The 25,625-nt window shown below is 49.4% G+C and overlaps 1 protein-coding gene across 1 annotated transcript in view; it reads right to left on the reverse strand.

Moving 5' to 3' along the window:
- Positions 1–279: 279 nt before the first annotated feature.
- LOC144605048 (chloride anion exchanger-like) overlaps positions 280–25,625 on the reverse strand; it is a 69,067-nt gene continuing 43,721 nt past the window's right edge. The window contains 9 exon segments of the mRNA XM_078420090.1: positions 280–384; positions 781–926; positions 4,153–4,207; positions 8,336–8,572; positions 14,143–14,238; positions 23,054–23,133; positions 23,136–23,145; positions 23,435–23,504; positions 25,102–25,208. Of these exon segments, the coding sequence (XP_078276216.1) occupies positions 280–384; positions 781–926; positions 4,153–4,207; positions 8,336–8,572; positions 14,143–14,238; positions 23,054–23,133; positions 23,136–23,145; positions 23,435–23,504; positions 25,102–25,208 (906 nt within the window).

A 25,625-nucleotide genomic window follows, 5' to 3' on the forward strand; every position in this document is an offset into this window, starting at 1 on the left:
GGATAGTGTTAGTGTGGGGGGATCGCTGGAGGAAGTACACATGGTGGGCCGAAGGGCCTGTTTTCACACTGTATCTCTAAACTAAACTAAACTAAACTAACTAGAATGGTTTCCTCAAAAAGCTTCCGAAGCTATTACCCGAGGATGCCCACATTGACACTGGGTTTGCTTAGATTAATAAAGGGCATGGAATCAAGGAAGATGACGGACTTTACAATATACTCCACATCTAACCCGATGCACAGACATAATCATGAACCAGAGAGCTAGCTCCTCTTCTCATGCCTCCTTGCCCTCGTTGCCATCGCTTGATACCCAGTGATGCTGCCAATGTCTGTATGGTTCACATGACACCACAGTGCTGTGCACAGCATGGCTGCAGAACTACAATGTGAACATTGAGATATGTTGTAGCCACGAACATGCAGAATGAGTGGCATCTCCTTCTCTTCCAAAGCTCCATCTGGTTGTCACCAGTAAAACTGGGCAGCGGTTTCAAAGTCCCATTTCAAAATCCCATTTCATCAGCAATAGGAATAAAAACTATATGGGGAATCTGTGGAATTCATTGCCACAGGCGGCTCTGGAGGATATTTTTAAGGTGGAGATTGATCGATTCTTGATTAGTACGGGTGTCAGGGGTTATGGGGAGAAGGCAGGAGAATGGGGTTGAGAGGAAAAGGTAGATCAGCCATGATTGAATGGCGGAGTAGACTTGATGGGCCGAAGGGCCTAATTCTGCTCCTAGAACCTATGAACATATGAGCAATGAGAACACACCTTTCCATTCCTGAGGTCTAGTGTATTGATGGGGTTGTGTTTCTCCAATATGCAGAGCACTGCATCATGGATTGTAAGGAAGAAGATCTCTGCAGTGATTTCATCATCAAAAAATCCACATCTTTCTAATTTTTCCAGCAGTAGACCTAAAAATAATCACAACAAATCTATTCAATCATTTACATCTAGGATGTTTAATCTTCAGGTAGACACAAAATGCTGGAGTAACTCAGCAGGTCAGACAGCATCTCAGGACAAGGTCCCCTGACATCAGTCTGAAGAAGGGTCTCCCATTCCTTCTCACCCGAGATGCTGCCTGACCTGCTGATTTACTCCATCATTTTGTGTCTACCTTCAATTTTCACCAGCATCTGCAGTTTTTTTCCTACACATGTTTCATCTCCAGTTTGAAAGGTCGTTGGCTGAGATGTGGAAGCTGTGACTAGGATCCTGCCCCATAACAGGCGTGGTGTGGAGACTGAACGAGTTTCCCAGATTGTTCCTCTGCTCCACACGCTAACACCAGACACTCTTCCCAAACACGCCTCAACATTCCTTCCTGAATGGAAGAGCAGCTTCCCTGTGCATTTTCGGCTTCATTTGTGGAGCGTTATGTTCATCACTGGCAACATCAACATCAATAGGACGTTTCCACTAGTGGGAGAGTCCAGGACCCAGAGGCCACAGCCTCCGAATAAAGGGACGTACCTTTAGAATGGAGATGAGGAAGAATTTCTTTAGTCAGAGGGTGGTGAATTTGTGGAATTCATTGCCACAGACGGCCAATGGATATTTTTAAGGAGGAGATTGACACGCTCTGGGTTGGTTTGGGTGTCAGGGGTTATGGGGGGAAGGCAGGAGAATGGGGTTGAGAGGGGAGGATAGATCAGCCATGATTGAATGGCAGAGTAGATAGCCTAATTCTGCTCCTAGAACTTATGAACTGTCCACACCAGATTGGCCTTCACTTCACTTACTGCAGACCTCTGATAGAGTCTCTCAGATAGGTTCAGGACTTCAACCTGATGGTGAGGAAGTTTAGTTTAGTTTAGAGATGCAGCACGGATACAAGCCCTTCGGCCCATCGAGGCTGTACCGACCAGTGATCCCCACACATTAACACTACCTTACACACACCAGGGACAATTTACACATACACCAAACCAAATAACCTACAAACCTATATGTTTTTAGAGTCTTGGAGAAAACCCACGCAGGTCGTGGAGAGAACGTACAAACTCCGTACAGACAATACCCGGGACTCCGATACTGCAAGCAGTATAAGGCAGCAACTCTACCGCTGTGCCACCAAGGGATGGATATGATTGGTGCTTTGTGAAGTGGAGAGGAAGTGGAGGTCATGACTCCCATTAAACTTAAGTCCCCTATTTCTTTTTAGATGGTGGAAGCGCAGATTTGGAGCTGCATTGGAAAGTTATGAGTGTGTGGCCATTGAGTGAATGCCATCTCTAAAGCACCCAACACAGAGGCTGAATGGATGCACTCAAACATTGGATGAATATTCAGTCTTTTTTCAGGGTAGTTGAGAGCAAAAAGATATAATCGGAGCCTGACGGGCAACGTTTCCCACACAAAGGCTGGTATGTTTATGGAACGAGATGCCAGAGGATGTGGTTGAGGCAAGACAAGTGGGTGACACGGTGGCGCAGCAGTAGAGTTGCTGCCTCACAGCGCTGGAGACCCGGGTTCAATCCTGACTACGGGTGCTGTCTGTACGGAGTTTGCACGTTTTCCTTGTGACCTCTGCGGGTTTTCTCGGGGAAGCTCTGGTTTCCTCCCACACTCCAAAGACGTACAAGTTTGTTGGTTAATTGGCTTGGTATAAATGTAAATTGTCCTAGTGTGTATAGGATTGTGTTAGTGTGCAGGGATCTCTGGTCAGCCAGACGGTGGGCCGAAGAGGCTGTTTATGCACTGTATCTCTAAACTAAACTTAAACCACAACAACAACATCTAAAAGGTATTTGAACAGGTACGTGAATCGGGAATTTTTAAGAGGGGTTTGAGCCAAATGTGGACAAGTAGGACCGGCTTAGATGGGGCACCTTGGTCAGCATGGACAAGTTGGGCCGAATGCTTTCTTGGACTCGATGACTCAGTTGAAATGGGAATGAACACCTTGTGCTGGGTGAAGCTTATCGCTACTGTGTTCCAGGTGAAGGGGAGGACAATCCACCAGGTTCAGCAAACCCCCCCACCCTGGGAACCTCATTGGCTCCACATCCACCACCCTGGGCACCTCACTGGCTCCACACGGTGGCGCAGCGGTAGAGTTGCTGCCTTACAGCGAATGCAGCGCCGGAGACTCAGGTTCGATCCTGACTACGGGTGCCGTCTGTACGGAGTTTGTACGTTCTCCCCGTGACCTGCGTGGGTTTTCTCCGAGATCTTCGGTTTCCTCCCACACTCCAAAGACATACAGGTATGTAGGTTAATTGGCTGGGTAAATGTAAAAATAAAATTGTCCCTAGTGGGTGTAGGATAGTGTTAGTGTGCGGGGATCGCTGGGCGGCACGGACCCGGTGGGCCAAAGGGCCTGTTTCTGCACTGTATCTCTAAATCTAAAAAATCTAAAATCCATATCTCCCACCCTGGGCACCTCACACATCTCCCACCCTGGGCACCTCACACATCTCCCACCCTGGGCACCTCACACATCTCCCACCCTGGGCACCTCACTGGCTCCACATCTCCCACCCTGGGCACCTCACACATCTCCCACCCTGGGCACCTCACACATCTCCCACCCTGGGCACCTCACTGGCTCCACATTTCCCACCCTGGGCACCTCACACATCTCCCACCCTGGGCACCTCACACATCTCCCACCCTGGGCACCTCACACATCTCCCACCCTGGGCACCTCACACATCTCCCACCCTGGGCACCTCACACATCTCCCACCCTGGGCACCTCACACATCTCCCACCCTGGGCACCTCACACATCTCCCACCCTGGGCACCTCACACATCTCCCACCCTGGGCACCTCACACATCTCCCACCCTGGGCACCTCACACATCTCCCACCCTGGGCACCTCACACATCTCCCACCCTGGGCACCTCACACATCTCCCACCCTGGGCACCTCACACATCTCCCACCCTGGGCACCTCACACATCTCCCACCCTGGGCACCTCACACATCTCCCACCCTGGGCACCTCACACATCTCCCACCCTGGGCACCTCACACATCTCCCACCCTGGGCACCTCACACATCTCCCACCCTGGGCACCTCACTGGCTCCACATCCACCAGGTTCTCACCAACCCCCCCCCCCCCCCACCCACCTTGGGCAATTCAAGTGGCTCCAAATTCTGCCAGAAAATTAGAGGAAAGCAATCTTACCATCGCAAGCAGCAATGTAAACATCAACCTCAATCCTGATGAATTCTTTCAGGATCTGTTAAAGAAAGTGAAGGATAGAAAGAGGTTACATGGTTTGGAGCCGAGAGTCAAATGTTGGGTAAAAACTTAAATCTCTTGTATGTCCTAGTTTGTCAGGACAAGAATGAAAAGCTGTGTGAAGTATCGGGATGGATAGTGCATTCCTTGTCAGAGGATGTGGATCATCAAAAAAAAAGGGGCGTGGCTGTGTTCTGCAGCCGCGGCTCACCGGCAGTCTCTCTGTCTTTTTTTTTGTTGTTGTCTATTGTCATCGTTTAATGTACGTTTTGTTCTATTTTTAACTCTGTGTATGTGGGGGGTGGTGGGGGGGTTGGGGGAAACCTTTTTTTCAAATCTCCTCCTCAACGGAGATGCGACCTTTACCGTGTCGTATCTCCGTTCGCGCTACGGCCTAACATCGTGGAGTCGGCGGCCTCCAGCTGGGATCGACCTTGACTCCGGTCGCAGGGCCTGGACTTACCATCTCGGAGGCTTCGGCCGTGGGCCCTGCAGACCGCAACATCGGGAGTTCGCAGGTCCCTGGCTGGCGACCGGCTTTTGGGAGCTCCAGCCGTAGCAGCCTCGACCGGCCCGAAGCGTGAGGTACGATCGACCCGCTCGCAGGCCCTTCATCGCCCTGCGTGGCTCGGCCGCAGCACTTTCCATCGCCCGGTGGGGGCTCAGGACTTTCATCGGCCTGCTTGGCTCGGCCCTGGGACTTTCCATCGCCCAATGGGGGCTCAGGACTTTCATCGGCCTGCTTGGCTCGGCCCTGGGACTTTCCATCGCTCAGTGGGGGCTCAGGACTTTCATCGGCCTGCTCGGCTCGGCCCTGGGACTTTCCATCGCCCGGTGGGGGCTTCAAAAAGTTGGGAGCCTCGATCACCTCGTGGCACCACGGGAGAAGAAATCAGGAGGAGATAAGACTTTGCCTTCCATCACAGTGAGGGTGTGCCTAGAGCAATCACTGTGATGGCTGTTTGTGTAAAAATTGTATCTGTGTGTCTTGTGCTTTGTGTTGTATACTGCCGGACGGACCCTGACGTGAGAGGACGCTGGCGCTGTTTATTCACCGCTTCTCCGTTAGGATAGTTTGTCTGTTTGTTTTTATGTTTGATTGTTTTTGTAAAGCACTTTGAGCTTCTGGTAAGGCGCTATATAAAATAGATGCTTATTATTATTATTATTATTATTATTTGAACCAAACCTGTAGTCATATTGTTGATGTGTAGGAGGAACTGCTGATGCTGCTTTACACCCAAGATAGACACCAAATGCTGGAGTAACTCAGTGGGACAGGCAGTATCTCTGGATGGATGGAATGGGTGATGAGAGACCCTTCTTCAGACTGAGGGTCAGGGGAGGAGACACATAGATATGGAAAGGTAAGGTGTGTAACCAGTGATCAAAGATCAAGGGATCTCTGTCCCCTTTGATCATGTGTTTTCACACCTTACCCCTTCATATCTTTGTGTCTTCCTCTCTCCTGACTCTCAGCCTGAAGAAGGGTCTCGACCTGAAACCATTCCTTCTCTCCAGAGATGCTGCCTGTCCCGCTGAGTTACTCCAGCATTTGTTGTCTATCTTCATTATAATGTTGATATTTCGCTTGGGCAACTAACAACCCAGTGGTATGAATATTGATTTCTCTAATTTCAAGTAACCCCCTGCGTTACCTCTCTCTTCCCTTCGTTATCACCTCTTCCGCAGCCAACAATGGTCCATTGTGGGCTCCACCATTCCTTGGCCATCGGTGCCGGCTCTGATTTGTTCTAAACCTTTCATTGCCTCTAGTTTCCCTCTTCCCTGAATCCCAGTCTGAAGAAGGGTCTTAACCCAAACCATCACCTGTTCCTTTTTTCCCCAGAGATGCTGCCTGACCCGCCAAGTTACTCCAGCATTTTGTGTGTGTCTTCGTCATGTTGTTCACTGATTCAAGTGTAAGCAGCTACTGTGAAAAGCCACCGTGAGCAATTCTCCTGCTCACATCCCCCCCCCCCCCCCGCAGACAATGTACATGGTAGGCAGGGTGGGAGGAGCCCCCCCATGCAGACAGTCCCCCCATGCAGACAGCCCCCCCCCATGCAGACAGACCCCCCCATGCAGACAGCCCCCCCCATACAGACAGCCCCCCCCATGCAGACAGCCCCCCCCCATGCAGACAGCCCCCCCCCATGCAGACAGGCCCCCCATGCAGACAATGTACATGGTAGGCAGGGTGGGACGAGCCCCCCCATGCAGACAGCCCCCCCCCATGCAGACAGCCCCCCCCCGCAGACAATGTACATGGTATACAGGGTGGGACGAGCCCCCCCATGCAGACAGCCCCCCCCATGCAGACAGCCCCCCCCATGCAGACAGCCCCCCCATGCAGACAGCCCCCCCATGCAGACAGCCCCCCCCATGCAGACAGCCCCCCCATGCAGACAGCCCCCCCATGCAGACAGCCCCCCCCATGCAGACAGCCCCCCCATGCAGACAGCCCCCCCATGCAGACAGCCCCCCCATGCAGACAGCCCCCCCCATGCAGACAGCCCCCCCCATGCAGACAGCCCCCCCATGCAGACAGCCCCCCCATGCAGACAGTCCCCCCCCCATGCAGACAGCCCCCCATGCAGACAGCCCCCCCATGCAGACAGCCCCCCCCATGCAGACAGTCCCCCCCCATGCAGACAGCCCCCCCCATGCAGACAGCCCCCCCCATGCAGACAGCCCCCCCCATGCAGACAGGCCCCCCATGCAGACAATGTACATGGTAGGCAGGGTGGGACGAGCCCCCCCCATGCAGACAGTCCCCCCCCATGCAGACAGCCCCCCCCGCAGACAATGTACATGGTAGGCAGGGTGGGACGAGCCCCCCCATGCAGACAGCCCCCCCATGCAGACAGCCCCCCCCATGCAGACAGCCCCCCCCATGCAGACAGCCCCCCATGCAGACAGCCCCCCCATGCAGACAGCCCCCCCATGCAGACAGCCCCCCATGCAGACAGCCCCCCCATGCAGACAGCCCCCCCCATGCAGACAGCCCCCCCATGCAGACAGCCCCCCCATGCAGACAGCCCCCCCATGCAGACAGCCCCCCCATGCAGACAGCCCCCCCATGCAGACAGCCCCCCCATGCAGACAGCCCCCCCATGCAGACAGCCCCCCCATGCAGACAGTCCCCCCCCATGCAGACAGCCCCCCCATGCAGACAGTCCCCCCCCCATGCAGACAGTCCCCCCCCATGCAGACAGTTACCCCCCCCATGCAGACAGCCCCCCCCATGCAGACAGTCCCCCCCCCATGCAGACAGCCCCCCTCCCCCCATGCAGACAATGTACATGGTAGTCAGGGTGGGAGGAGCCACTTCACTGCTGGCTCCAGAGAACCAGTAAACTTTAGGGTGCAGTGGTAGAGTTGCAGCTTTCCTGCACCAGAGACACGGTTTCCATCCCACAAAGATGTGCAGGTTTGTAGGTTAATTGGCTTTGATCAAAATTGTAAATTGTCCCTAGTGTGTAGGATAGTGTTAGTGTGCGGGAATCGCTGATCGGTGCGGACTCAGTGGGACGAAGGGCCTGTTTCCACACTGTATCTCTAAACTAAACTAAACTCTCATTGTTGCGAAATTTTCATGGTAACTGCACCTTGCCACACATGTGCTCATTACAATAAACTCAATCTGACGGCTTGAAGATAGACACAAAATGCTGCAGTGGGTCAGGCAGCATCTCTGGAGAAAAGGAATAGGTGATGTCAAAAATAGGGGGGGGTGCATGATATATGAGGGGGGGTGCATGATATATGAGGGGGGGTGCATGATATATGAGGGGGGGGTACATGATATATAATTTTGGAAGAAGAAAAAGTGCTAAAGTGTCTGCTACAGTAAACGACACATTGAAGGATAATTCTGTATATAAGTAGATGAATCTTTGTTTATTGAGCAATCTTCCTGATTGCTCCCAGTGATCACTGGATTTTGTGCTCTTAAATAAAGCCTTGATTGTCTTTCCCAATCTTTGTGTTATGTTTTAAAGTTGTCTTTAACATGCCACAAACAGCAGGGCTGAGAAACCTTCAGCCAACTGCAGGTTGTGAAGCCTGTAAACGTCCCCACGATCACGGTCTCCACGGAACCGACTGCGAGTTAGGTGTTTACCGATTTCAGGCCTTTCATTGCAGACATGTCGAGGAAGGAGACAGCAGCAAAATCGAGGACAATGCTATGTGTGTCCACTCTGGGGACTTGAATCCCGCCCGGGAGAGGGGACCTCCACTCAAGCTTCAGTGGCAAGTCCTTGGCATCGGTTGCTGCAGTCACATCATCAGCAGTCTTCTCATCTTCATTGTCAGAGTCGCTCGAATAACTCCCATCGGTCGTCTCAACGTACCCTCTCTGCACAGAAACACAAGCGGTAGTGACAGTCTGAACTTCAGAGCTGCCTGAGCTTCTCAATGGAGAATGTACAATCTGCGTATAGACAGCACCCGTAGTCAGGATGGAACCTGGGTCTCTGGCGCTGTGGGGCAGCAACTCTACCGCTGTACCACCGTGCCACCCTAAAGTTTCCAACCAATTTCCATGGTTTAGGAGGAGGAAGATTACCATTCCACAGGTAAAATGCAAACAGCAAGTGGACCTCATTGGAGATGCTCGGAATATCCTTGATCAAACTTTACTGGCCTTACCTTGCACTAAACATTATTCTCTTATCATAGACAATAGACAATGGGTGCAGTCATAGGTCATTTGGCCTTCGAGCCAGCACCGTCATTCAATGTGATCATGGCTGATGATTCACAATCAGTACACCATTCCTGCCTTCTCCCCATACTTCCTGACTGCGCTATCATTAAGAGCTCTACCTAGCTGTCTCTTGAAAGAATCCAGAAAATTGGCCTCCACTGCCTTCTGAGGCAGAGAATTCCATAGATTTACAACTCTCTGACTGAAAATGTTTTTCCTCATCTCTGTTCTAAATGGCCTACCCCTTATTCTTAAACTGTGGCCCCTGGTTCTGGATTCCACCAACATTGGGGACATGTTTCCTGCCTCTAATGTGTCCAACCCCTTAATAATCATATATGTTTCAATAAGATCCCCCCTCATCCTTCTAAATTCCAGTGTATACAAGCCTAGTCGCTCCAGTCTTTCAACATATGACAGTCCCGCCATTCCGGGAATTAACCTAGTAAACCTACGCTGCACGCCCTCAATAGCAAGAATATCCTTCCTCAAATTTGGAGACCAAAACTGCACACAGTACTCCAGGTGCGGTCTCACTAGGGCCCTGTACAACTGCAGAAGGACCTTTTTGCTCCGAAACTCAACTCCTCTTGTCATAAAGGCTAACATGCCATTATCTTTCTTCACTGCCTGCTGTACCTGCATGCTAACTTTAAGTGACTGATGAACAAGGGCACCCAGATCTCTTTGTACTTTCCCATTTCCTAACTTGACACCATTCAGATAATAATCTGCCTTCCTGTTCTTACCACCAAAGTGGATAACCTCACATTTATCCACAATAAACTGCATCTGCCCACTCACACAACCTGTCCAAGTCACCCTGCAACCTCATAGCATCCTCCTCACAGTTCACACTGCCACCCAGCTTTGTGTCATCCGCAATACGGGGAGCAATGACTCGGAACAATCCTGTTACTGCTATCCAAATGCTCTGCAATTTTGTCTTTTATAATTGACTCCAGCATCTTCCCCACCACTGATGTCAGACTAACTGGTCTATAATTTCCCGTTTTCTCTCTCCCTCCTTTCTTAAAAAGTGGGACAACATTAGCTACCCTCCAATCCACAGGAACTGATCCTGAATCTGTAGAACATTGGAAAATGATCACCAATGCGTCCACAATTTCTAGCGCCACCTCCTTGATGTACTCTGGGATGCAGACCATCAGGCCCTGGGGATTTATCAACCTTCAGTCCCATCAGTCTACCCAACACCATTTCCTGCCTAATGTGGATTTCCTTCAGTTCCTCCGTCACCCTAGGATCTCTGGCCACTAGAACATCTGGGAGATTGCTTGTATCTTCCTTAGTGAAGACGGATCCAAAGTTCAACTCGTCTGCCATTTCCTTGTTCCCCATAATAAATTCCCCCGCTTCTGTCTTCAAGGGACCCACATTTGCCTTGACTATTTTTTTCCTCTTTACATACCTAAAAAAGCTTTTACTATCCTCCTTTATATTATTGGCTAGTTTACCCTCGTACCTCATCTTTTCTCCCCGTATTGCCTTCTTAGTCATCTTCTGTTGCTCTTTAAAAGAGTCTCAATCCTCTGTCTTCCCACTCTTCTTTGCTTTGTTGTACTTCTGCTCTTTTATTTTTATGCTGTAAAAAGGGTTAGGGGTTGGGGCAGTGAGAACTGTAGGCTTAGTCTGCACAATGAGGGTGCTGTTGGCAGTGAGGAGGGTGGGCTTAGTCTACACAAGGCAGGTGCTGTTGGCAGTGAGGAGGACGGGCTTAGTCTACACAAGGCAAGGTGCTGTTGGCAGTGAGAACTGTAGGCTTAGTCTGCACAATGAGGGTGCTGTTGGCAGTGAGGAGGGTGGGCTTAGTCTACACAAGGCAGGTGCTGTTGGCAGTGAGGAGGGTGGGCTTAGTCTACACAAGGCAAGGTGCTGTTGGCAGTGAGGAGGGTGGGCTTAGTCTACACAAGGCAAGGTGCTGTTGGCAGTGAGGAGGACGGGCTTAGTCTACACAAGGCAAGGTGCTGTTGGCAGTGAGGAGGGTGGGCTTAGTCTACACAATGAGGGTGATGTTGGCAGTGAGGAGGGTGGGCTTAGTCTACACAAGGCAAGGTGCTGTTGGCAGTGAGGAGGGTGGGCTTAGTCTACACAAGGCAGGTGCTGTTGGCAGTGAGGAGGACGGGCTTAGTCTACACAATGATATGAATCGTTGGTAAGATAGACAAAGAATTGCAGAACGAATTTAATCCTGACAAATGTGAGGTGACTTTTTGGGAGGACAAATAAGGGTAGGGCACATACCATGAATTGTAGAGCCCCAGGAAGCATCAAAGAACAGATGGCCTTTGTGTACATGTCCATAAATCCCTGAAGGTGGCAATATAAATAGATAGGATGGTGAAGAAACCTGACGGTGGTAGAGTGTGGAAAACAGGCCCTTCAGCCCAACTTGCTCACGCTGACCAACATCCCATCCACACTAATCCCACCTGCCTGCATTTATCCCATGTCTAAATGTTTCTTAAAGGTTGCCATAGTCCCTGCCTCAACTACCTCCTCCGGCAGCTCGTTCCATACACTCATCACACTGAGTGTAAAAATGTTACCCCTCAGGTTCCTATTAAATCTTTCCCCCCTCACCTTAAACCTATGTCCTCTGGTTCTTGATTCCTCAACTCTGGGCATGAGACTCTGTGCAAGACTCTGCCCGATCTATTCCTCGCGCTCCAAGGAATAAAGTCCCAGCCTGCTCAACCTCTCCCTGTAGCTCAGGCCCTTGAGTCCTGGCAACATCCTTGTCAATCTTCTTTGCACCCTTTCCAGCTTGATCTCTTTCTAATAACATGGGGCCCAGAACTGAACACAATACTTTAAATGTGGCCTCATTAAGGTCTTTTATAACATCAGATGGGATCCTTGGCACCATTACCTGGAATATAGAATAGAAGAGCAGGGAGTTTTTGGTACAATGCTCGAATACTTTGATGAGGCCACTTCTGGAGTAATGTGTGCAGTTTGGGGGCACCACTGTGCAGGAAAGACATGTATTCTCTGGAGAGGGTACAGAGGGCATTTGTAGGATATTGACCTGATTTGGAGAGTTTCAATTATGAGGAGAGACCGAAAAGGCTGGGTTTGTTTACACTGCAGTGGAAGAGTCTGAAGTGGGACCCAACTGAAGCATACAAAATTATCAGGGTCAGAGATAGGGTAGATAGTAAGATTTTGTTTTCCCGTGGCAGAGATGTGTACGACCAGCAGTCTTGGGTTCAAGTCATAGAATCATAGAGCGTGGAAACATGCCCTTCGACCCAACTTGCCCATGCCAATCAACATGCCCCATCTATACTAGTCCCACCTGTCTGCATTTGCCCCACATCCCTCTAAACCTGTCCTATCCATGTACTTGTCAAAATGTTTCTTAAACGTTGTGATATTACCTGCCTCAACTACCTTGTTCCATACATCCAGCTTGTTCCATACATCCAGCACCCTTTGTGTGAAAATGTTACACCGGATAACTATTAAATCTTTTCCCCTTCACCTTAAACCCATGTCGTCTGGTCCTCGATTCACCTACACTGGGCAAGAGTCCCTGTGTGTCTACCCGATCTATTCCTCTCATGTTTTTGTACACAGTGAAGCTGTTTCGAGGGATATGAGGATTTATTTTCAACAGGAGGGTGGTTAGAAACAGAGGGTAGTAGAAACAGAGACTCGCACGACATTAAAACGTATCTGAGTGAGATGTTGAAAGCCACGCCCATGTGTTGGTGAATGGGCTCAGTGGAAGTGGTCAGCATGGAAGTGGTGGACCTTAGGGGTGGCTTCTCTGCTGTATTACTGTAGCAATGAATCTACTAAACCCAGGGTATCAGAACATCATCTCTAAACAGCTGGCACGGTGGTGCCTTACAGAGTTACTGCCTTACAGCGCCGGGTCTGATCCTGATTACATCAATGATCTGGATGATGGTGTGGCAAATTGGATTAGTAAATATGCAGATGATACTAAGATAGGTGGTGTAGTTAATAATGAAGTAGAGTTTCAAAGTCTACAGAGAGATTTGGGCCTTTTGGAAGGGTGGGCTGAAAGATGGCAGATGGAGTTTAATGCTGATAAGTGTGAGGTGCTGCATTTTGGTAGGACAAATCAAAATAGGATGTACAGGGTAAATGGTAGGGAATTGAGGAATGCAGTGGAACAGAGGGATCTGGGAATAACTGTGCATTGTTCCCTGAAGGTGGAATCTCATGTGGATAGGGTGGTGAAGAAGGCGTTTGGTATGCTTGCCTTTATAAATCAGAGCATCGAATATAGAAGTTGGGATGTAATGTTAAAATTGTACAGGGCATTGGTGAGGCCGAATCTGGAGTATGGTGTGCAGTTCTGGTCGCCAAATTATAGGAAGGATGTCGACAAAATGGAGAGGGTACAGAGGAGATTTACTAGAATGTTGCCTGGGTTTCAGCACTTAGGCTACAGAGAGAGGTTGAACAGGTTGGATCTTTATTCTTTGGAGCGTAGAAGGTTGAGGGGGGACTTGATAGAGGTTTTTAAAATTTTAAGAGGGACGGACAGAGTTGACGTGGGTAGGCTTTTCCCTTTGAGAGTGGGGAAGATTCCAACAAGGGGACATAGCTTCAGAATTGAGGGACAAAAGTTTAGGGGTAACATGAGGGGTAACTTCTTTACTCAGAGGGTGGTGGCTGTATGGAATGGGCTTCCGGTGGAAGTGGTGGAGGCTGGCTCGATTTTATTATTTAAGAGTAAATTGGATAGGTATATGGATAGGAGGGGATTAGAGGGTTATGGTCTGAGAGCAGGTAGATGAGACTAGGTCAGAGAAAGTGGTCGGCGTGGACTGGTAGGGCCGGACAGGCCTGTTTCCATGCTGTAGTTGGTATATGGTTATATGGTTATATGGGTGCTGTCTGTACAGAGTTTGTACGTTCTACCCGCGACCACGTGGGTTTTCTCCGGGTGCTCCAGTTTCTTCCCACATTCCAAAGGCTTGTAGGTTAATTGGCTTCGATAAAATTATAAATTGCCCAAAGTGTGTGTAGGATAATGTTAGTGTGTGGGGATCGCTGGTCGGCGTGGACTCAGTGGGCCGAAGGGTCTGTTCCCGTGCTGTATTTTGAAAGTAAAGTGAAAAGCAGTGCCCAAAACGATATGAAGGTTTACAGTGCTGCTCTTGAGGTCATTGAAAGGTGGGCTCTGTTACCTTGGTGTTTATAACTGAGTAACTCACCACCGTGATCATTAGCTCTCCTTTCAGGAGCATCTTTTTGATTTTTCGAATGGCTTTATTCCTCTTACGGAGGATGCGGAGTGGGTTAAACCCAATCTGTGTGAGAAATATTCAATCAAGATTGAGAATGCAAATAAAGCTTGATCAAAGAATAACAATATACTTAAAAAACATAAACATTTTAGATTGGCAATAAATGTGACCAGAATACAAACTCCAGCGGATCGATCAGGCAGTATCTCTGGAGAAAAAGCATGGGTGATGTTTCAGGTCGGAATCTTTCTTCAGACTTCTTTAGTTATCCGACATTACAAGATCTAAATGAACTGGGGAAGTGGGCAAAGGAATAGCTAATGGGTCATAAATTATATATTTTCCAATCCAGTCTACGCATAGAAACATAGAAAATAGGTGCAGGAGTAGGCCATTCGGCCCTTCGAGCCTGCACCGCCATTCAATATGATCATGGCTGATCATCCAACTCAGTATCCCGTACCTGCCTTCTCTCCATACCCCCTGATCCCTTTAGCCACAAGGGCCACATCTAACTCCCTCTTAAATATAGCCAATGAACTGGCCTCAACTACCTTCTGTGGCAGAGAATTCCACAGATTCACCACTCTCTGAGTGAAAAAAAACATTCTCATCTCGGTCCTAAAAGACTTCCCCCTTATCCTTAAACTGTGACCCCTTGTTCTGGACTTCCCCAACATCGGGAACAATCTTCTTGCATCTAGCCTGTCCAACCCCTTAAGAATTTTGTATGTTTCTATAAGGTCCCCCCTCAATCTTCTAAATTCCAGCGAGTACAAGCCGAGTCTATCCAGTCTTTCTTCATATGAAAGTCCTGCCATCCCAGGAATCAATCTGGTGAACCTTCTCTGTACTCCCTCTATGGCAAGAATGTCTTTCCTCAGATTAGGAGACCAAAACTGTACGCAATACTCCAGGTGTGGTCTCACCAATGCCCTGTACAACTGCAGCAGAACCTCCCTGCTCCTATACTCAAATCCCCTCGCTATGAATGCCAACATACCATTCGCTTTCTTCACTGCCTGCTGCACCTGCATGCCTACTTTCAATGACTGGTGTACCACGACACCCAGGTCTCGTTGCATCTCCCCTTCTCCTACACCATTCAGATAATAGTCTGCTTTCCTGTTCTTGCCACCAAAGTGCATAACCTCACATTTATCCACATTATACTGCATCTGCCATGCATTTGCCCACTCACCTAAACTATCCAAGTCACGTTGCAGCCTCCTAGCATCCTCCTCACAGCTAACACTGCCCCCCAGCTTCGTGTCATCCGCAAACTTAGAGATGTTGCATTCAATTCCCTCATCCAAATCATTAATATATATTGTAAATAGCTGGGGTCCCAGCACTGAGCATTGCGGTACCCCACTAGTCACTGCCTGCCATTCTGAAAAAGACCCGTTTATTCCTACTATATGCTTCCTGTCTGCCAGCCAGTTCTCTATCCACATCAATACTGAACCCACAATACCGTGTGCTTTAAGTTTGCATACTAATCTCTTATGTGGGACCTTGTCGAAAGCCTTCTGGAAGTCCAGATATAACACATCCACTGGTTCTCCCTTATCCACTCTACTAGTTACATCCTCGAAAAATTCTATAAGATTTGTCAGACATGATTTACCTTTCATAAATCCATGCTGACTTTGTCCAATGATTTCACCACTTTCCAAATGTGCTGCTATCCCATCTTTAATAACTGACTCTAGCATTTTCCCCACTACCGATGTTAGGCTAACTGGTCTGTAATTCCCCGTTTTCTCTCTCCCTCCCTTTTTGAAAAGTGGGGTTACATTAGCTACCCTCCAATCCTCAGGAACTACTCCAGAATCTAAAGAGTTTTGAAAAATTATCACTAATGCATCCACTATTTCTGGGGCTACTTCCTTAAGCACTCTGGGATGCAGCCTATCTGGCCCTGGGGATTTATCGGCCTTTAATCCATTCAATTTGCCTAACACCACTTCCCGACTAACCTGGATTTCACTCAGTTCCTCCATCTCATTTGACCCCCGGTCCCCTGCTATTTCCGGCAGATTATTTATGTCTTCCTTAGTGAAGACAGAACCAAAGTAGTTATTCAATTGGTCTGCCATGTCCTTGTTCCCCATGATCAATTCACCTGTTTCTGACTGCAAGGGACCTACATTTGTTTTAACTAATCTTTTTCTCTTCACATATCTATAACATCTTTTGCAGTCAGTTTTTATGTTCCCTGCCAGTTTTCGTTCATAATCTATTTTCCCTTTCCTAATTAAGCCCTTTGTCCTCCTCTGCTGGACTCTGAATTTCTCCCAGTCCTCTGGTAGGCTGCTTTTTCTTGCTAATTTGTACGCTTCATCTTTTGTTTTGATACTATCCCTAATCTCCCTTGTTAGCCACGGATGCACTACCTTCCCTGATTTATTCTTTTGCCAAACTGGGATGAACAAATGTTGTAGTTCGTCCATGCGGTCTTTAAATGCCTTCCATGGCATATCCACCGTCAACCCTTTAAGAATCAATTGCCAGTCTATCTTGGCCAATTCACGTCTCATGCCCTCAAAGTTAACTTTCTTTAAGTTCAGAACCGTTGTTTCTGAATTAACTATGTTTGATATATGTGCATGTTTGCATATGTGCATATTAGCATGTTTGATATATGTGTTTTTTTAATGTGTTTTAATACTAAAGCATGATTTACATGCTGCTTTTAGTTTAGTCTAGTTTAGAAATACACCGTGGAAACAGCCTCCTTGGCCATCGAGTCCACACCGACCAGCGATCCCTATGCACTAACACTATCCTACATACACCAGGGACAATTTTCCAATTTTTACAGAAGCCAATTAACCTACAAACTTGTACATCTTTGGAATGTGGGAGGAACCAGGGGTTCCCGGAGAAAACTCACGCGGTCACGGGGAGAACGCACAAACTCCATACAAACAGTATAAACTCACGCGGTCACGGGGAGAACGCACAACTCCATACAGACAGTATAAACTCACGCGGTCACGGGGAGAACGCACACAACTCCATACAGACAGTATACACTCACGCGGTCACGGGGAGAGCGTACAACTCCATACAGACAGTATACACTCACGCGGTCACGGGGAGAACACACAACTCCACACAAACAGTATAAACTCACGCGGTCACGGGGAGAGCGTACACACAACTCCATACAAACAGTATACACTCACGCGGTCACGGGGAGAACGTACAAGCTCCATACAGACAGTATAAACACGCGGTCACGGGGAGAACGCACAACTCCATACAAACAGTATACACTCACGCGGTCACGGGGAGAACACACAACTCCATACAGACAGTATAAACTCACGCGGTCACGGGGAGAACGCACAACTCCATACAAACAGTATACACTCACGCGGTCACGGGGAGAACACACAAACAGTATAAACTCACGCGGTCACGGGGAGAGCGTACAAACTCCATACAGACAGTATACACTCACGCGGTCACGGGGAGAACACACAACTCCATACAAATAGTATAAACTCCAAAGACGTACAGGTTATGTAGGTTAATTGGCTGGGTAAATGTAAAAATTGTCCCTAGTGGGTGTAGGATAGTGTTAATGTACGGGGATCGCTGGGCGGCACGGACTTGGAGGGCCGAAAAGGCCTGTTTCCGGCTGTATATATATGATATGATGATATGATAACAGCACCCGTAGTCAGGATCAAACCTGGGTCTCTGGCGCTGGAAGGCAGCAACTCTACCGCTGCACCACTGCGCTACAACTCTTGTTTTTTGATTTATGTGTTTTTAAAATAAAGTGTTTGTTCCTTTAATACTGAAGTTTTACGGGCTGGGAGCTTTTGGAATCACATGCTCAAATTTACTGCTGATAGCGTAGATGTTTAATTCACACGATTTCGAATTAGGTGCTGCTATTCAGGCATGTAACCCCTGTGTAAAACTCAAGGTGCCTGTGTGAAAAATATGATTCATCAAGTTATTACATAGAATGATATGGTAAATTATAGTTTCTGTTTGGATTAGATAATTAAACCATTGCTATTGGTTTATTATTGTCTCGTGTGCTATCCAGTCAAATCCTCTCATATGTAAGAAAACTATCAAGCCATACACACGTACAACAGGTACAGCACAGAGAAAAATACCAGCCTGCAGAATATAGCATTATAGCATTAAAGTTACAGAGAAAGTGCAGATAAAAAAACATCCAAAGTCCACAGTGTGGTAGGTCGGAAGATCAGAACAACACCCTAATTTATGGGAGACCTTTGGTAACAGCGGAGACGAGGCTGTCCTAAATCTTGTGGTACCTGCTTTCAAGCTTTTGTATTTTCTGCTCTACCGAAGAGGGAAGAAGAAATGGCTGGGTGGTGGTTATGATGGCTGTTCTCCCAAGGCTTTGTATGGGATCAAAACACAAAACGCATAACACAAAGCAAAACTCAGCAGCTCAGGCAGCTTCTGTAGAAGATAGAAACAAAGAAACATAGAAAATAGGTGCAGGAGGAGGCCATTTGGCCCTTCGAGCCAGCACCGCCATTCATGGCGATCATGGCAGATCATCCACAGTCAGTAACCTGTGCCTGCCTTCTCCCCATATCCCTTGATTCCACTAACCCCCAGAGCTCTATCTAACTCTCTTTTAAATTCATCCAGTGAATTAGCCTCCACTACCTTCTGTGGCAGAGAACTCCACAAATTCACAACCCTCTGGGTGAAAACATTTCTTCTCACCTCAGTTTTAAATGGCCTCCCCTATATTCTTAGACTGTGGCCCCTGGTTCTGAACTCCCTCAACATTGGGAACATTTTTCCTGCATCTAGCTTGTCCAGTCCTTTTAGAATTTTATACGTCTCTATAAGATCCCCTCTCATCCTTCTAAACTCCAGTGAATCCAAGCCCAGTCTTTCCATTCTTTCCTCATATTACAGTCCTGCCATCCCAGGGATTAACCTCGTGAACCTACGCTGCACTGCCTCAATAGCAAGGATGTCCTTCCTCAAACTAGGAGACCAAAACTGCACACAGTACGCCAGATGTGGTCTCACCAGGGCCCTATACAACTGCAGAAGGACCTCTTTGCTCCTGTACTCAAAACCTCTCGTTATGAAGGGCAATATGCCATTAGTTTTCTTCACTACCTACTGTACCTGCACGCTTACTGGTGTACAAGGACATCAAGGTCTCGTTGCACTTCCCCTTTACCACCATTTAGATAATAATCTGCCTCCTTGTTTCTGCCACCAAAGTGGATAACCTCACATTATACTGCATCTGCCAGGAAGCAAAGAGTAGGAGTAAACGGGTCCTTTTCAGAATGGCAGGCAGTGGCGAGTGGAGTGCCGCAAGGCTCGGTGTTGGGGCCGCAACTGTTTACCATATATATTAATGATTTGGAAGAGGGAATTAGAAGCAACACGAGCAAGTTTGCGGATGACACAAAGCTGGGTGGCAGTGTAAACTGTGAAGAGGATGTTAGGAGGTTGCAGGGTGACCTGGACAGGTTGAGTGAGTGGGCAGATGCGTGGCAGATGCAGTATAATTTAGATAAATGTGAGGTTATCCACTTTGGCGGCAAAAACAAGGAGGCAGATTATTATCTCAATGGTATTAGGTTAGTAAGGGGGAGGTTCAGCAAGACCTGGGTGTCCTTGTACACCAGTCACTGAAGGTTGGCGTGCAGCTACAGCAGGCAGTGAAGAAAGCTATTGGAATGTTGGCCTTCGTAACAAGGGGATTTCAGTATAGGAGTAAAGAGGTTCTTCTGCAGATGTATCGGGCCTGGTAAGACCACATCTGGAGTATTGTGTACAGTTTTGGTCTCCTAATTTGAGGAAGGACATCCTTGTAATTGAGGCAGTGCAGCGTAGGTTCACGAGATTGATCCCTGGGATGGCGGGACTGTCATATGAGGAAAGATTGAAAAGACTAGGCTTGTATTCACTGGAGTTTAGAAGGGTGAGAGGGGATCTTATAGAAACATATAAAATTATAAAAGGACTGGACAAGCTAGATGCAGGAAAAATGTTCCCAATGTTGGGCGAGTCCAGAACCAGGGGCCACGGTCTTAGAATAAAGGGGAGGCCATTTGAGACTAAGGTGAGAAAAACCTTTTTCACCCAGAGAGTTGTGAATTTGTGGAATTCTCTGCCACAGAGGGCAGTGGAAGCCAAATCACTGGATGGATTTCAGTTAGAGCTCGAGAGGCTAGTGAAATCAAGGGATATGGGGAGAAGGCAGGTATGGGTTATTGATTGGGTTATTGATCAGCCATGATCACAATGATCATGCTGGCTCAAAGGGCCAAATGGCCTCCTCCTGCACCTATTTTCTATGACTAATACCCTACCCCCAATACCATGTGCTCTAATTTTGTTCATCAACCTCCCGTGTGGGACCTTATCAAAGGCTTTCTGAAAGTCTAGATACACTACATCCACTGGCTCCCCTTCATCCATTTTACTTGTCACATCCTCAAAAAATTCCACAAGATTAGTCAAGCAGGATGTCCCCTTAATAAATCCATGCTGAGTTGGACTTATCCTTTTACTGCTATCCAAATGCACCTTTATTACCTCTTTAATAATTGGCTCCAGCAACTTCCCCACTACCAATGTCAGGCTAATTGGTCGATAATTTCCCGTTTTCTCTCTCATTCCTTTCTTGAAAAGTGGGATAACATTAGCTACCCTCCAATCCACAGGAACTGATCCTGAATCTATTGAACATTGGAAAATGATCACCAATATGTCCATGATTTCTAGAGCCACCTCCCTGAGGACCCTGGGATGCAGACCATCAGGCCCTGGGGATTTATCATCCTTCAGTCCCATCAGTCTACCCAATACTATTTCTCGCCTAATGCAAATTTCTTTCAGTTCCTCTACCCCCCTAGATCCTCTGTCCTCCAGTACATCTGGGAGATTGTTTGTGTCTTCCTTAGTGAAGACAGATCCGAAGTACCTGTTCAACTCTTCCGCCATTTCTTTGTTACCCAGAATAATTTCACCCGTGTCTGCCTTCGAGGGACCCACATTTGTCTTTGCTAATCTTTTTCTCTTATCATACCTAAAGAAGCTTTTACTGTCCTTCTTTATATTCTTGGCCAGCTTCGCTTCTTCATCTTTTCACCCCGTATTGCCCGTTTTGTTGCCTTCTGTTATCCTTTGAAAGTTGCCCAATCCTCTGGCTCCCCGCGATGCTTTGCTGTTATACATCTTTTCTTTTAGTTTTATTCCATCTCTAACTTCCCTTGTCAGCCACGGTTGGCACTTACTCCCCTCAGAATCTTTCTTCGTCTTTGGAATGAAATGATCCTGCATCTTCTGGATTATGCCCAGATATTCCTGCCATTGCTGTTCCACCGTCATTCCTGCTACCAATCTCTAACTGAACCTCAAGCTCATCCACTTTACTTCTTCTCTTTCACACATACTTTTAATCATTTGTTCATCTCACCTTTCACATCGATTCCTATCATACTTGGCCATTCTCTCCTATTCCTTCGTGAGCTTTCTGCCCCATTAATTCTGGTGTCTTTCTTTACTTTTCCTACACTCTCTTTCCCTTTAACTCCATCCTTGTCTACCCCATTTGAAACATCCCCCCCACCCCGCACTATTTAGTTTAAAACCACCTGTGTAGAGCTGGGAGAGAGAGGGGGATGTGGGAGAGAGAGGGGGGAGGTGGGAAAGAGAGGGGGGAGGCGGGAGAGAGGGGGGACGTGGGAGAGAGAGGGGGGAGGTGGGAAAGAGAGGGGGGACCTGGGACAGGGGGGATGTGGGATAGAGAGGGGGAACGTGGGAGAGAGGGGGGACGTGGGAGAGAGGGGGGATGTGGGAGAGAGGGGGAACGTGAGAGAGAGGGGGGACGTGGGAGAGAGGGGGGATGTGGGAGAGAGGGGGGATGTGGGATAGAGAGGGGGAACGTGAGAGAGAGGGGGGACGTGGGAGAGAGGGGGGACGTGGGAGAGAGGGGGGATGTGGGATAGAGAGGGGAACGTGGGAGAGAGGGGGGACGTGGGAGAGAGAGGGGGGAGGTGGGAAAGAGAGGGGGGACCTGGGAGAGAGAGGGGGGATGTGGGATAGAGAGGGGGAACGTGGGAGAGAGATGGGGGGATGTGGGAGAGAGGGGGGACGTGGGAGAGAGGGGGGACGTGGGAAAGAGGGGGGGACGTGGGAAAGAGAGGGGGGACCTGGGAGAGAGAGGGGGGGAGGTGGGAAAGAGAGGGGGGACCTGGGAGAGAGAGGGGGGATGTGGGAGAGAGGGGGGATGTGGGAGAGAAACAGGGGACGTGGGAGAGAGGGGGTGGCAGGGGAGGGGTGGCGTGGAGGGGGAGAGGTGGAGGGGGAAGGGTGGGGGGAGGGGGAGGGGCGGAGTGGAGGGGTGCAGGGGGAAGGGGTGGAGGGGTGGGGGGAGGGATGGAGGGGTGGAGGGGGAGGGGTGGAGGGGAGGTGTGGAAGGGTGGAGGTGGAGGGGTGGTGGAGGGGGAGATGGGTGGAGGGGGGAGGGGTGGAGGGGGGAGGGGTAGATGGGGAGGGGTGGAGGGGAGTGGTGGAGGAGGTGGAGGGGCGGAGGGGGTGGAGGGATGGAGGGGGAGGGGTGGAACGGGGAGGGGGAGGGGTAGAGATGTGGAGGGAGGAGGGGTGGAGGGTGTCGAAGGAAGAGACAATATTGATTACTTTTGTAACTTTGTCAGCGCCCTATCCATGGCGGCCCTTTACATACTTGTGTACTGTAGCAAGCAAAAAAAAGGATTTCACTGTAGCAAGTGCACCTGACAATAAGGATCAATCAAACAATCAATCTGTGCACTCATTCCTTATGGGGACTCTGTGATAAACAAACCCGTTTAAGTTTTGACAAACCCCCACTTACAGCTTCTATCAGCTTGGTCCGGAAAAAGTCAATGTTTGCAAAGAATATTGGCGAAGGGCATCGGAAGATCGTCACTCCTCTGGCTCGTAAATCTATGGTGAGATACAGTGAGGTTAGTGCGTGAGGTTAGTGCGTGAGGTTAGTGCGTGAGGTCAGTGCGTGAGGTCAGTGCGTGAGGTCAGTGCGTGAGGTCAGTGCGTGAGGTCAGTGCGTGAGGTCAGTGCGTGAGGTCAGTGCGTGAGGTCAGTGCGTGAGGTCAGTGCGTGAGGTCAGTGCGTGAGGTCAGTGCGTGAGGTCAGTGCGTGAGGTCAGTGCGTGAGGTCAGTGCGTGAGGTTAGTGCGCCAACCCTAGGTTTAGCAGTGGTTGCCCGCTTCACTTACATTCACATGGTCCTTCCTGTTTCTGTACAGGTCCGTGCCCCTAATGTTGGCCAGAATGGAACACTGCGGACTGAAAATAAAGTGCGGTCGTAAAGTGATGGCACGATATTTAGTAAAAACAAGGACAGGCATAAACGTCTTTAAAGGGGGAGAGTGGAGGAGTCAGCATCATCACACCCACACACTCATCACACCCACACACTCATCACACCCACACACTCATCACACCCACACACTCATCACACCCACACACTCATCACACCCACACACTCATCCCACCTACACACTCATCCCACCCCTGTCATCGGGAAGAAGGTACAGGAGCCTGAAAACTGTAACGTCCAGGTTCAGGAACAGCTTATTCCCTACGGCCTTCAGGCTATTAAACACCACAACCTCCATTAAGCCCTGAACAATATAGACTATTACTGTTATTATTGTACTATTGTTTGTTATTTATGTGTACATATGTGTGCATGTGCATGTGTTTATATTTATATACATATACACAGTAGACTTTTTTCTGTGTGTGTGTGAATATATATATGTGTGTGTGTGGGTATCTGTGTACTGGACTTTTTTCTCGTTTATAATGTTGTTTGCAGTGTACTATGCTTACATATTCTGTTGTGCTGCTGTAAGTAAGTCTCATTGTTCTATCTGGGACATACGACAATAAAACACTCTTGACTTGATTGTAGGGCGAGGGGTGCTGGAGTGGGGTGCTGGAGTGGGGTGCTGGAGTGGGGGGGCTGGAGTGGGGGGGCTGGAGTGGGGTGCTGGAGTGGGGTGCTGGAGTGGGGTGCTGGAGTGGGGTGGCTGGAGTGGGGTGGCTGGAGTGGGGGGGCTGGAGTGGGGTGGCTGGAGTGGGGGGGCTGGAGTGGGGGGGCTGGAGTGGGGTGGCTGGAGTGGGGGGGGCTGGAGTGGGGGGGGCTGGAGTGGGGGGGCTGGAGTGGGGTGGCTGGAGTGGGGTGGCTGGAGTGGGGGGGCTGGAGTGGGGTGGCTGGAGTGGGGGGGCTGGAGTGGGGGGCTGGAGTGGGGGGGCTGGAGTGGGGTGCTGGAGTGGGGGGGCTGGAGTGGGGGGGCTGGAGTGGGGTGGCTGGAGTGGGATGGCTGGAGTGGGGGGGCTGGAGTGGGGGGGCTGGAGTGGGGTGGCTGGAGTGGGGGGGCTGGAGTGGGGTGGCTGGAGTGGGGTGCTGGAGTGGGGGGGCTGGAGTGGGGTGCTGGAGTGGGGGGGCTGGAGTGGGGGGGGCTGGAGTGGGGGGGCTGGAGTGGGGGGGCTGGAGTGGGGTGCTGGAGTGGGGGGGCGTGAGGGGACTTTCAGGAGCTCTTGCTTACTGTTGAGGAGGTTGCAGCCGCTGGATTCTGAACAACCATCCACAATCTTATTCCAAGCAGCCCAATGAGGTGGAGATTGTTTCCCCAGGTCCAATTGCCCAGTCTGAAGAGGGTCTAGAGCAGAAACGTCACCTATTCCTTTTCTCCAGAGATGCTGCCTGACCCGCTGAGTTACTCCAGCACTCTGTGAAACGTCACCTATTCCTTTTCTCCAGAGATGCTGCCTGACCCGCTGAGTTACTCCAATAGTATACTTGCATATGTCTCCAATAGTAACAAGTGGTCACAACTTGTCAGCGCCTCTGACAATGGACGAGCTTGATACTCACAACTGGGTCCTGAACACGACAGTCAACAGTTCAAAGCCGACGGCGGCACCAAGCCCGATGTCAAGGCCCAGGAGCACAGCAGCAATGAAGGCCATTGTCCACACCAGCTGCAAACCAATAACTCCATCAATTAGCAATGCTTATGTCTGGGCCAGCTGCGATACCCCCTCAGTAATATTGGGCATGCTGTCTTTAAAGATCATCCCAGCTCAAGAAATCTGCTCTCAGTGGAAGCATGTATAGACCACAGAACACAGAACAGTACAGGACAGTACATGTTTGTGCCCAACACAACGCCAAATTCAACTGATCTCATCGACATGATCCTTATCCCACTACTCCCTGTACCTATCCATAAGTGTCTTAAACCGCTATCGTATCTGCCTCCACCATCACCCCTGGCAATGTGTGAAAAACCTGGCCCACACATCTCCATTAAACTTTCCCTCTCTCACCTTATAGCCATACACTCTAGTGCTGCACATTTCCACCTTTGCAAAAAGGTTCTAACTGTCTACCTATGC

The sequence above is a fragment of the Rhinoraja longicauda genome, chromosome 23 (assembly GCF_053455715.1).
Source record: "Rhinoraja longicauda isolate Sanriku21f chromosome 23, sRhiLon1.1, whole genome shotgun sequence".
Lineage (NCBI taxonomy): Eukaryota > Metazoa > Chordata > Chondrichthyes > Rajiformes > Arhynchobatidae > Rhinoraja > Rhinoraja longicauda.